We start from the raw sequence: 12575 nt of genomic DNA on the forward strand, positions 1-12575 counted from the left end.
CTAAGGGGGAGTAGCATACACAGCATGGACACACTAGACAAAGGATTTCTTTTCCAGCGGTGAGGAGTGGATGGCATAAGATTTTGTCACTCCTCAGACTCGCACAGATTAAGATGAATGGTTTATTTCTGGAAATTTCCATGTGATCCTTGAAGGCCAAGATTGATTGCCTGAACTAAAACTAGAAAGGGAGAGATCTCAGATTACATGGGAGGATGGTGTGGGGGGGGGGGAGGGGGGGGCGTCCCATGGCCGGAGAAATTACGCCATGCAAGAGATCTGGTATAAGGAGGGTTGCTGGGGGAAGGGAGGGGACGGAGGACCTGAAGACAAGATAGAGGCAGAGGGGTGGACGTGTGGACAGGCAGACAGATGGGAGCAGAGCCATGTGCAGAGAAAGGGGCCAGAGGGTGAGGGCAGGGGGAGCCCCAAGGACGGAAAGGGAGAGAGAGGATGCCAGCAACAGAGAGAGTGGCAGGAGGCCTTCTCCCCGCCCCCCCCCACACACACACCTATGGCACCTAACAGTGGTGGTGACCTAAGCAATTGTTAGGTGCCTGAGGGCAGGCCAGCAGAAAACAGAGAGAGGAAATCACTGGGATGTCTGTCTCAGATTCCAAAGTCCCTCCGACTAATTCTTTACAATCTCTTTTTGGACAGAGACAGAGATGGGTTGATGTATCTGTCCATGTCTATCTGTTGACATCTTTGTAGGATGATCAGTCACCTGACTGAAGGATAAATACCTGATCCTACTCATCCCTGTTTCTTTCTCGGGAGAACCCTGATATAGGAAACACACGGGATAGGTGGAGCCTGGTGGCGCACGCCTTTAATCCCAGCGCTCGGGAGGCAGAGGCAGGCGGATCGCTGTGAGTTCGAGGCCAGCCTGGTCTACAAAGCGAGTCCAGGACAGCCAAGGCTACACAGAGAAACTGTGTCTCAAAAAAACCAAAACCAAACAAACAAACAAAAAGCCCGAAAGAAAGAAAGAAGGAAAGACACCTCAGCTTGGATCTGATGTCATCAAAGACCCTTAGGACCGGGTCTGCAGGTCAGATTCTGCTGACCAGGAAAGCAAAGGACCACCATGGAGTCCATGGATGCGTGACACCCTCAGTGAGGGTGTTCTCACTTAGGCAGCACCCCTCCCCCACCTGTATCCTGAGGGCCCCAGGGTCCCTCCTGAGCTGGTATTTTCTCATTTTGCATCCTTGTGGGCACCTTCCTTCCCAGATCCTCCAGGGATAACTGCTGCAGCATTCTCAGATTCTACACCTGACTGCCCATCACCTTTTTTGTTGAATAACTGAATACACCTCCTCCCACCTCCCTACACTGTCGTGGGGACTCAGGGCAGGAAAAGGCAGGCTGAGGGCAGCCCTCAACAGCATAAAGGCGGCACCCAGCTGAAGTGATTCAGGACACTGGCGCCCCCTCGTGGAGAGTTCCCAAACAGCAAGCTTTCTTACGCGCTCAAGTCCTGCCTGGCTTGGATTAAAGCAGCAGGTACTGGGCTGGGCCACTGCTGGCCAGCTTTGAGCCCCGCCCTCCAACCCTCCAGAGACCCGGAGCCCCACTCTCTGCAGCTCCTTCCTGGGGAGTCGCAGGCCTCCCTTTTTCTGGCCTTGAGAGCTAGAGAAGGACAGGGAAGCACCCCCGACCCTCACCCCAGGCCACCCCATCTCCCAATCCCAAGGATGTGTGTCCAGGACGTAAGAGACACAGGTGCATCCACACAGGAAGGCGGGACCTGCCCTGGTCAGGACAGAAAGATTAGGTAGCATCTGTGTGGAGGACACTAAGACCCTAAGAGATGGGAGGGAGGCATGGTAGCACGGGCCTGAAATCCTACTTAGCATTGCAGGACTCCCTGACTAGGCAAAGTCCGGTAGCACATTTTATTCGCATCGTGACACCAGTTCCACTCATAAACTGGGCATTCATCTTGCTGCCTGAAGCTCTCTGTAGGTTCTTGTGTATTGGTGCGCATGTGCGCGCGCGCGCGCGCACACACACACACACACACACACACACACACACACCCACACACACACCCCTCCGGTGAGCTCCAGGAGGTGGGGCTCTTGTCTGCTTTGTTTACCCAGAATCCTAACACCAATTTCCTGGGCCTGGCCCGTAGCAGTGCTCATTGGAATTGGGGGGGACTATTGAGGCAGCAGACACCAGGCAGAGAAGTGGGGTGGGTGGGTGGAGGGAAGGAGCAGCCCAATACTGTGGGGCTCTTGAGGATCCCACCTGAGGTTTAATAATAAAGACACAGAGGCATCTATCTATATAGGCTACGGCTGTTGGCCTTTTTTTCTGGGGCAGATTCTTAGCTATAACTTCTGGCTTCACCCGACTTCCCTGCCACTGAGTCGCTCCAAGTGGCTCTCAGGGCGGTGGCCGCTAGTCCTCCACCCCAGCCAAGCTGCTTGCTCTTTATTGTACAAAAAGCCACCGTCCAGTCTGAGCCACTGGGCTGCAGGACAACGCCAGCCAGACCCATCGCTTTGGGTTGCCCTTTGGCATTGAGGGCTGCAGGACCTTCACTGCAGCAGCTTGCTTTTTAACATGGTAATCACCTTTTGGCAATGTGACGAGGGACAAGCATTTACACATGCGTGTGTGTGTGTGTGTGTGTGTGTGTGTGTGTGTGTGTGTGTGTAAAGCTGATGATGGTGTATAGAAAGCACACCACCAAATATTCTTCCAACCCTTAGCTCTGCCAGCAATTAACTGAAAACACAAGGACACGCCTTCATATAATGTGGGGGAAGGCCACCCCAACAACCCAGCCACTGGGAGGGAAGAAAGGAAAAGTCACGTGCAGGGAATCTTACCATCATCCTCTATTCTTTTCCTATGTGATGTGCAGCAGATACGCAATGGGTCCTCAGAGTGCACAGAGCCCGGGTCTGGGAGCAGAGCTCTGGGCTGTGGTTCACGGTGGGAGTCTGGGCTTGGTTTATTTTTTTTCCAGGGTTTATTTTCATATGTTATGGGGTTCTGGGAAAGGAACCCATGGCTTCTTGGGCGTTAGGCAAGCAGTCTACCGACTGAGCTAGATTCATAAGACTGTCTGTAAGACCCGGAGGCTAGGACCTACTTCCTGGAGCCCAATGAGACACTAGAGTCCGATGCGAACAGCAGGGGATGCTTTATTGATCCATCACAATGGGGGTCTACCAAGCTCTATTGAGCTGGAGATCCCGAATAAGCAAAGCTTGGGTCTTTTATACCCTTCCAGAAGCAGAATTGGTGGTTAAGCAGAGTTGTTGGACCATGGTTGGTTCTTAAGAATGCCCTTTAAAAGGATTGGTTACTAGTTATTTTATCCCTGAGGGGGCAAGAGCTCAGGCTTGGGACATCATGTGCTGTCAGGTGCCTGGGACAGGTATGAGGGTGTGGTTTTTCTCAGAAACTATAGAACAGCCCTGAGGCCATCTTGGAAAGTACCGAGTTGGCCAGGGTTGATCAACAACTTTTCTATCTCTTCATGTCAAGTGGGGAGTGGTTGGCTGGGCCTGAGCTGGGTTTGCCCTGTGTTGTGATTCAAAGTGTTCCCCAGCTGTCCAGGATTCCCTGGGCATCCCAAGTGCAAAGTGCCTCCCAGCTGTCCACCCAATCCCAGCCTAGAGCTGCAAGCTCCAGGCTTCCCCCAAGGGCATTCTGGGGAGGGAGCAGAGGATCAGAGAAACTTGGAGCCTCCATTGGGGTTGGCTGTGTCTGGTCTCCGGGGCCCAGAGTATGAGAGACAAAGTCAAATGATACCTGGGAGGTAGCAGCTGAGCAAGTCTGGCAGAAGAGGTCAGGGGTCACCAGGGGGCGTGTAGGAGGGAGCAGAATGTCCTCAAAGAGGTCAAGGGTTGAGGTGTCCAGGGCAGCTAGGCTCAGGCTGGGGCTGTTGTGGGGCGCTTCTGTGGGGGGCTCAGCACATGCCACCCCCAGGAAGGGGGATGGAGGTGGAGGAGGTGGCCTTCGGGGTGGTGGCCTCTGGGCAGGTGGCTTTTGAGACAAGATGGACAGGGCCAGGTGCTGGGTGGCGGCTTCAATCTTGGCAAACTGCCTGGAAGCGGGGAAGAGAAAGAGAGAGAGGAGAGAGAGAGAAGAGAGAGAGAGAGAGAGGAAAGAGAGAGAGAGAGAGAGAGAGAGAGAGAGAGAGAGAGAGAGAGATTGAGATTTAGTTGTATGCCTACAAAAGACCCACTTTACCCAGAGAGACAGTTTTCCCCTCTCCTGGCTCATTTCCTGACCCCTGTTTTCATCTTCTTGAGTCGGACAGCTCAATATGTCTTCCCAGGGCAGTTGGGATTAATGTAGGGTTGCGCACCACACGAGGAAGCCCCTCCAACCCCACCCCAGGTACATCCTGACAGTGAAAATTGATTATAGCCCCATTCCAATATCTAAGAGTGAAAAAACGTCTCGGGGAAAGAGCGCCTTTTTCCAATCAATAAGCACAAAGGAGAGCCTTGGGTCCCCCGCGGTGCGCCACCATGCTGATGAGCATGTTGCTTGCAATCAGGCCTGCTCCCTCGCCCCCTGCCCCTCGTGTCTTTGCCAGAAGCTACACCACTGGGCTGGAGAGATGGCTCAGAGGTTAAGAGCACTGTCTGCTCTTCCGGAGGTCATGAGTTCAATTCCCAGCAACCACATAGTGGCTCACAACCATCTATAATGTGATCTGATGTCCTCCTCTGGCCTGAAGGTGTACATGCAGGCAGAACTCTGTATACACAATAATAAATAAATAAATCTTTAATAAAAAAAAAAAAAGAAACTACATAACTGATCTCTCCTGGCACTTCCACCCTCTCAGCACTCACGCTGGGGGGATTTCATGAACAACTGAGGCTCAATTGTGTGTCCCCCCCAATTCTTTTATCTTTAAAAATTAAGTTTTGTTATTTTTAAATAACTTTAAAAAACATTTATTTATTTTGTGTGTATCTTCCCTCTATCTCCTTTCTGTCCCTCTCTCCACACCACACGTGAAGGTCAGAGGACAGTTTATGTGAGTTTCTGCCTTTTTTTTTTTTTTAACCGTGTACATATTTGTGTAGCTGGGTGCCTGCAGAAGCCAGGGGAGGGTTATAGGCTTTTATGAGCCACTGGGGCATATGTGCTGAGAACTGAACTCTGGCCCTCTTGAAGAGCAGCAGGTTGGTTTTTTATTTGTTTTTAGTTATTGGTTTTTGTTTTTTGTTTTTGTGGGGGTTTTTTGTTTTTGTTTTTGAGACAAAGCTCTGTGTAGCCCTGTCTGTCCTGGACTTACTTTGTAGCCCTGGCTGGCCTTGAGCTCACAGTGATCCACCTGCTCCACTGCACTAGCTGGAACAGCAAGTTGTTTTTAACCGCTGTTCCTAGTATTTTACTTAGTAAGGCTTGGTTACAAGTACAAAGACCTGCTAAACTGTCCAGCGGGCCCATAACTGTTAATCTGTATATATTTCAGTGTGGGTCAAGGCCAGGTGTTAACATACTGCCCGCAGTCTGCCTAGCAACCTGTTATTACCTGCCTGACACTAGGTGTGCCCTGCCCAGGATTATAAAAAGGACGAATTCACCTCCTCTCCCTTTCTTTCTTTTCTTTTCTTTTTTTTTTTTTTTTTTGGTTTTTTTGAGACAGGGTTTCTCTGTGTAGCCTTGGCTGTCCTGGACTCTGTAGACCAGGCTGGCCTCGAACTCACAGAGATCCGCCTGCCTCTGCCTCCCAAGTGCTGGGATTAAAGGCGTGCGCCACCACCGCCCAGCCTCCTCTCCCTTTCTTTTCTTTTCTTTTTTCTTTTCTTTTCTTTTGTTTAGCCTTGACTGGTCCTAGACTCACCTTGTAGAACTGGCTGACCTTGAACTCACAGCAATCCACCCACCTTGGCCTCCTGAGTGCTGGGATTAAAGTTGCACCACCATGCCTGGCTTGATCTGTCTGTCTGTTTGTCTGTCTTTCTTTTCTTTTCTTTCTTTTTTTTTTTTGCCTCATCTCTCTTACCTCTTGCCTTCCTCTCTTGTTTCTCCCCACCTCTCTCTCTCTCTCTCTCTCTCTCTCTCTCTCTCTCTCTGGTTCCCCTCCCCCTATAATAAACTTTTCCACATAATATCTTTTCTGTGGCTCGTATTTCATATTTAAAACCAGGAAACTAGAAAAAGAACATGAAAGGAAAAACCAGGAAGCGATGTGGAGGGTGATGGAACACCTGTGATACAGAGGAAGGAGGAAGGCTGTGGGTGGAATGTTCTAGCAAGGGTGGAGGCAGGGAGACCGAGGAGAGGACTAAAGTGGGTGGGAGATGCCAGAGGCGGGGTTAACAGCATAGGCTGCTCTTGCAGTGGCCCCGGTTTCATTCCCAGCGCTTTATATTGATCTGTGACTCCAAGTTTCTTTTTTTTTTTTTTTTTTTTTTTTTCTTTTTTTCCGAGACAGGGTTTCTCTGTGTAGCCTGGGCTGTCCTGGACTCGCTTTGTAGACCAGGCTGGCCTCGAACTCACAGCGATCCTCCTGTCTCTGCCTCCCGAGTGCTGGGATTAAAGGCGTGCGCCACCACGCCCGGCCATGTGACTCCAAGTTTCAAAGGAGCTGATGCCCTTTTTCTGCCTCTGAGGGCACTGCATGCATGGAGTGCACCGACACACACAAAGCTCTTACTTAATAAGTAAATCTTTACATCCCATAAGGAAACCACTTGCTTTGTATGCTAATTTAATTTGTATACTGCCCTTTAAAGTTAAATTTTAAGAGAGTGGGGAAATGCCATATCTGAGAGGAAGGTACACAGAGCCGACTGTGGAGCATTAGAATGTTGCCAAATCAGGCTGGAGAGATGGCTCGGTGGACTAGAGCACTGTCTGTTCTTCCAGAGGTCATGAGTTCAAGTCCCAGCAACCACATGGTGGCTCACAACCATCTATACCGGGATCTTAGGCCCTCTTCTGGCCTGCAGGTGTATATGAATGTAGAGCACTCACATACATAAAATAAATAAGTATATATAAAAAAAAAGTGTTGCAGAATCAGAGGCAAATCATTTCAGGCTTTATTTCCCTTAATAGCCATGCGTGTGGCACACATCTGTAGCCCCAGCACTTGAACTACGGGCAGAAGCATCATGAGCTTAAAATAACAGCAGCAGCAACAGCTTACACACACACACACACACACACACACACACACACACACACACACACACACCCCCAAATTAATGGAATAATTACTTCCTTAGGGTTGGGAGCATAGCTCGGTAGCATGCTTGCCTAGCATGCTCAAATCCCCAGAAGACACTGGGTGTGGCGGTGCGCACCTGAATCCTAGCTTGGCCAGCGGAGGCAGGAGGAGCCGACGCGTATTCACCGTGTACTCACCGTGAGCGAGTGCTAACTCATGAATTGATAGTCAAGTGCTTAGTCGAGCATGTATTCAGTGGAGTTTAGGGTATCCCAAATCTCCTTTTTTTTGAACCCCTGAACTTTCCACCTCTACACCCTGGGTGCGACGGTTGCAGGCTGTGCTATCAGGCCTGGGTTTATGCTGTGCAAAGGATGAAGCCTGAGCAAGCATGGTACAAGGTTGGTACAAAACAGTTTCAGAAGCCGGGCGGTGGTGGCGCACGCCTTTAATCCCAGCACTCAGGGAGGCAGAGGCAGGCGGATCTCCGTGAGTTCGAGGCCAGCCTGGTCTACAAAGTGAGTCCAGGACAGCCAAAGCCACACAGAGAAACCTTGTCTGGAAAAACAAAACAATCCAAACCAAAACAAACAGAAAACCAGTTTCAGCTCTGTGTTACTGAAATGTTATGTTTGATATTGGAATACATTGTTAATTAATGTGGCTATGTCAGACATCACCTTAACCCACATTCCTGGCTTTACATGTTATTTTGCTAATTTATTGTTTATAGTTTTTTGGTTTTGTTTTGTTTTGTTTTGAGACAGGGTTTCTCTGTGTAGCCTTGGCTGTACTGGACTCACTTTGTAGACCAGACTGGCCTCGAACTCACAGCGATCCGCTTCCTCTGCCTCCCTGAGTGCTGGGATTAAAGGTGTGCGCCACCACCACCCGGCTTTATTATTGATAGTTTTTATACTATGGAAATGACACAAAACAGTACATTTGAGCAAGATTTTGTCTTTGTTTGTTTTTGAGTACAAATAAAGCAGAAGAGACGGCTTGCAACATCAACAGTGCTTTTGGCCCAGGGCTTGGTAAGGGACAAACAGAACCATGGTGGCTCAAGACATTGGGTTTGCAGACTGTGCTGGCACTTGGGAAGGGGAGGCAGGCACATCTCTGGGAGTTCAAGGCCAGTCTGGTGTATGTAGTTCCAGACAGTCAGGGCTACATAGAGAGACTCTATCTAAAAAAAAAAGAGAGAGAGAGAGAGAGAGAGAGAGAGACTATGTCTCAACAAAAAAATTGTTTTTACTTCTTTGATTTATTTATTTATTTCCTCCTCTTCTTTTTTTTTGTTGTTGTTCAAGAAGTTTTACAAAGGTGATTGGAAGCCAGTTGGCATTTGAAGCAAATTGTAAAAAGTGAAAGTGCTTCATAAATGGGTGTTTCAGGAGCTGATGGAAAAAGATTTAAGAGCAATCGTTTAAAGCCATGCCCTTGTATTCAACAAAGAGCTATTTTGTTGTTGCTTTTGAGACAAGGTCTCATCACGTAGCCTTGGCTGTTCTAGAACTCACTGTTAGCATAGAAGCGGCTGCCTCTAGGTTGCCTCTAGGTTGCTTAGCAACCTATGAGGTCATCGCCTGCCACCTCCAGGTGTGTATGCCAAGCTTGTCATCTCTGCCCTACCTCTCTGTCTTGCGCTCTTTCTAAGGGGCTCTCCCTTTTCCCTTTCTCTCTCTCTCTCCCACTGTCTCCCTCACGGCCCACTCAGGCCCCAGCCCCTCCCCCATCTCTTTCCCTCCCCATGCTTCTACAACAGATCTTTGCATGTCAGATCTGCTTATTTACTATTTTGTGTACAGTGATCTGCCTGCATGTACACCTGCAGGCCAGAAGAGGGCGTCAGATCATGTTAGAGATGGCTGTGAGCCACCATGTGGTTGCTGGGAATCGAACTCAGAACCTCTGAAAGAACAGTCAGTGCTCTTAACCTCTGAGCCATCTCTATAGTCCCTCACTCTAGTCATTTTTAATGATAATATTCACTATGTAGACCAGGCTGGCCTTGAACTCACAGAGTTCCACCTGCCTGTGCCTCCTAAATGCTGGGATCAAAGGCAGGCAACACCACTCAAAGATCAAGAACTCTTTCTTTCTTTCTTTCTTTCTTTCTTTTCTTTTCTTTTCTTTTCTTTTCTTTTCTTTTTTTGAGATAAGGTTTCTCTGTGTAGCCTTGGCTGTCCTGGACTCACTTTGTACACCAGGCTGGCCTCAAACTCACAGCAATTTGCCTGCCTCTGTCTCCCGAGTGCACCTGGCGTGAGAACTATTTCTTGATTGGACTGTGACATGCAATGAAAAAAAAAAAAGGGTTTTAGCCGGGTGTGGTGGTGCATGACTTTAATCCCAACACTCAGGAGGCAGAGGCAGGCGAATCTCTGAGTTTGAGTCTTGCCTGGTCTACAGATGAGTTCCAGGACAGCCAGGGCTACGCAGAGAAACCCTGCTTTGTAGACCAGGCTGTCCTCGAACTCACAGCGATTCACCTGCCTCTGCCTCCCGAGTGCTGGGATTAAAGGCGTGCGCCACCATGCCCGGCCCCATAAGCTTTTTGAATCTCAGCAAAACCGTTATATCTGAGAAACATGTTCAGCAAGTGCATGAGATGCACCCAAAAGTTTGATTCCTGCAGCTGGTGTTGGCCAACAGAAAAGGTCCAGTTCTTTTCCATGACAGTGCCTGCCTCCTCATCCAACATCCAAGTCTCCAAAGAGGTACAAGGTGGGCGTGGTGGCGCACGCCTTTAATCCCAGCACTCGGGAGGCAGAGGCAGGCGGATCTCCGTGAGTTCGAGGCCAGCCTGGTCTGCAAAATGAGTCCAGGACAGCCAAGGCTACACAGAGAAACCCTGTATTTAAAAATAAATAAATAAATAAATAAATAAATAAATAAATAAATCTTAAAATACCATACATGGCAGCAGGTTCTCAACCTTCTTAACACTGAGACCCTTAATACAGTTCCTCATGATGTGGTGACCTCCAACCATAAAATTGTTTGCGTTGCTACTTCGTAGCTGTAATTTTTGCTACTGTTGTGAAGTCGTAATGTATATATCTGATACGCAGGAGAGCTGGTGTGTGACACCCCACCCCAAAGGGCTCCTGACCCCACAGGTTGAAAACCACTGATATGTGGAGGTGCTTGAGACAGTGGCAGGCAGCTGCCCAGAGGTCAGGTAAATATGGCTGACGAAGCAAAACCTCACAGTCCAGTTCGGTCCACTTTTGACACTTGGGTGTTTGATGGGCCTACTTATGATTTAAAATACATAGCTCCTTTCCTACCAACCTTATAAGACACCTGTGCCTTCCCATCATCCATCACTCCCCAAAGCCTGTCTAGACACAAGATCTCACCATGTAGCCCAGAATGGCCTTGAACTTTCTATATAGACCAGGCTGGCATGGAGCTAGCAGCCATCCTCCTGTCTTGGCCTCTCGGGTGTTGGGGTTTTATATATAGCTTATACATCCGCCACCACATCTGACCAGTATTCACTATCTTGTAGGACCAACACCTCTAATTAAGCTCCAGGACTTGGGCTGGAGAGATGGCTCAGGGGTTAAGAGCACTGTCTGCTCTTCCAGAGGTCCTGAGTTCAATTCCCAGCAACCACATGGTGGCTCACAACCATCTATAATGAGATCTGGTGCCCTCTTCTGGTGTGCAGGCAGAACACTGTATACATAATAAATAAATCTTTAAAAAAAAAAAAAAAAGCTCCAGGACTTTTCATCCTCCCCAAAGGGACCTCTTACCTGTTAACCATGGCCTGTGCGCTAGTTCATGCCTGGGAGCTTTGTTGGGGTTCTTTCATTTTGGGATCTGGCTGCGCGGCCGAGATCCACTTACTCTTGAATCTTCAAGGTACAGCCACACGGTGGTGCCATCCCCTCATCCCTTTATTTATTTATTTACTTATTTATAATTTTAAAAAAATATTTTTTACTTATCATGTGTACAGTGCTCTGCCTCATGTACCCCCGCAGGCCAGAAGAAGGCACCAGATCTAATTATAGATGGTTGTGAGCCACCATGTGGCTGCCAGGAACCAAACCCAGGACCTTTGGAAGAGCAGTCTTAACCTCTTAACCTCCGAGCCATCTCTCCAGCCCATTATTTATAATTTTTGAGGCAGATAACCTTGCTATCTAACCTGGATGGCCTCTTACATGCTACATCAACCAGCAGCAAACTCACAGCGATCCTCCTGCATTGGCCTCAGGAGTGTGACACAATTCCTGGCTACACTTATTTTGTTGTTGTTGTTTTGTTTGTTTTTCCGAGACAGAGTTTTTCTGTGTTAGCCTTGCCTGTCCTGGAGTCACATTGTAGACCACACTGGCCTCGAACTCACGGCGACCCGCCTGCCTCTGCCTCCCCGAAGTGCTGGGTGGGATTAAAGGCGTGCGCCACCACGCCCAGCCTAGCTACACTTATTTATTCAGGCCTTTTCTTACCTCTTGCCTCCCCACCCGGACTGTGAAGGTTGGAGATTTCATTGGCCTTAATCATTGACTGGTGTTGACTCTAGCGCACACAGAAGACGCACGGTAATGCACGCGCAATGGTGCCCGAGCCTTGGGACCTCCCGGTGCCCACCCAGAGCCCACCCCCCCACCCCCCGTCAGCACCCCTCACCTGCAGATCTGGTTGTGAAGAAACCTCCGGTGGTTGGGCCTGCGCTTGGGGGGCCGGGTACGCCTGGGCTGCAGGGCCCGCAGCATGTGCGCGGAAGCCCCGCTCACAAAAGCACACAGCTCTCGGGGCCCAGGCTCAGAGACCCCAGGGCCTGCAGGGGACCCGGGGTGCATGGCCGGTTGCTCCTGAGTCACAGTGCTGATCAGAAGTCACCCCTCTCAAACCTGAGGTGGGACAGGAGCCTAAGGACTTAAAAAGTCTGGCTTTGCAGAAAGAGAGGCAGCCCTGGCAATTAGGGTGATGAGCCCTCACGTGTGCCTGTCCCACTCAGGATGCTGGTCACTGACGACTGCAGGTGAGGGGCTGATATAGGAAGGCAACGGGCAGGGAGGGGAGGGGGGGTGCGCTACACTTCTCTTTCATGCCCAATTAACACATTGTTGGGCCTGGGATATAAAACAGGGGCGCGTGGGTGCCGAGGTAGAGAAAAGCTCTTGGAGATAGCCAATTAAGGGGACAAAAGCCTCTTTAGCAAGGCCAGGCAAAGCGCAGAGTCAAACGCAGCGATCAGTGTGGAGAGCCTTTTAAAAAGGAGACTTGTGGAGGGGGGGGGGGGTCCTGGCTCTGAGAGGGGTGCCGGCACCTCCAGGCGTTGGTCAAGCACTCCACATCAGCCCTCCATGCCCAGGCTCACCCCATCCCGGGGCCACACTCATTAAGGAGAAATCGAGGCTTCCGTCTCCGGGAGTCTCAGGAG

General features: G+C 49.8%; 1 protein-coding gene across 1 annotated transcript; it reads right to left on the bottom strand.

Annotated features, from left to right (window-relative positions):
- Positions 1–3148: 3148 nt before the first annotated feature.
- LOC311591004 (uncharacterized protein C19orf85) lies at positions 3149–12369 on the bottom strand. The gene is made up of 2 exons (XM_084770353.1): positions 11819–12369; positions 3149–4072 (listed from the first exon to the last, which is right to left on the bottom strand). Exons 1-2 carry the CDS (start codon positions 11989–11991, stop codon positions 3559–3561), a joined length of 687 nt encoding a protein of 228 aa, XP_084626479.1. The 5' UTR covers positions 11992–12369; the 3' UTR covers positions 3149–3558.
- Between the last annotated feature and the right edge of the window lie 206 nt (positions 12370–12575).

Source organism: Acomys minous (assembly GCF_964271855.1).
Source record: "Acomys minous genome assembly, chromosome: 20".
Taxonomy (NCBI): domain Eukaryota; kingdom Metazoa; phylum Chordata; class Mammalia; order Rodentia; family Muridae; genus Acomys; species Acomys minous.

What these genes read in the sequence shown, in the direction of transcription:
- LOC311591004 (XM_084770353.1), bottom strand. Translation starts at nt 11,991, where the DNA reads ATGCACCCCGGGTCCCCTGCAGGCCCTGGGGTCTCTGAGCCTGGGCCC. An exon ending in CTTCACAACCAGATCTGCAG is followed by an intron (nt 4,073 to 11,818) that starts GTGAGGGGTGCT and finishes CCCCGCTTCCAG; the next exon opens with GCAGTTTGCCAAGATTGAAG.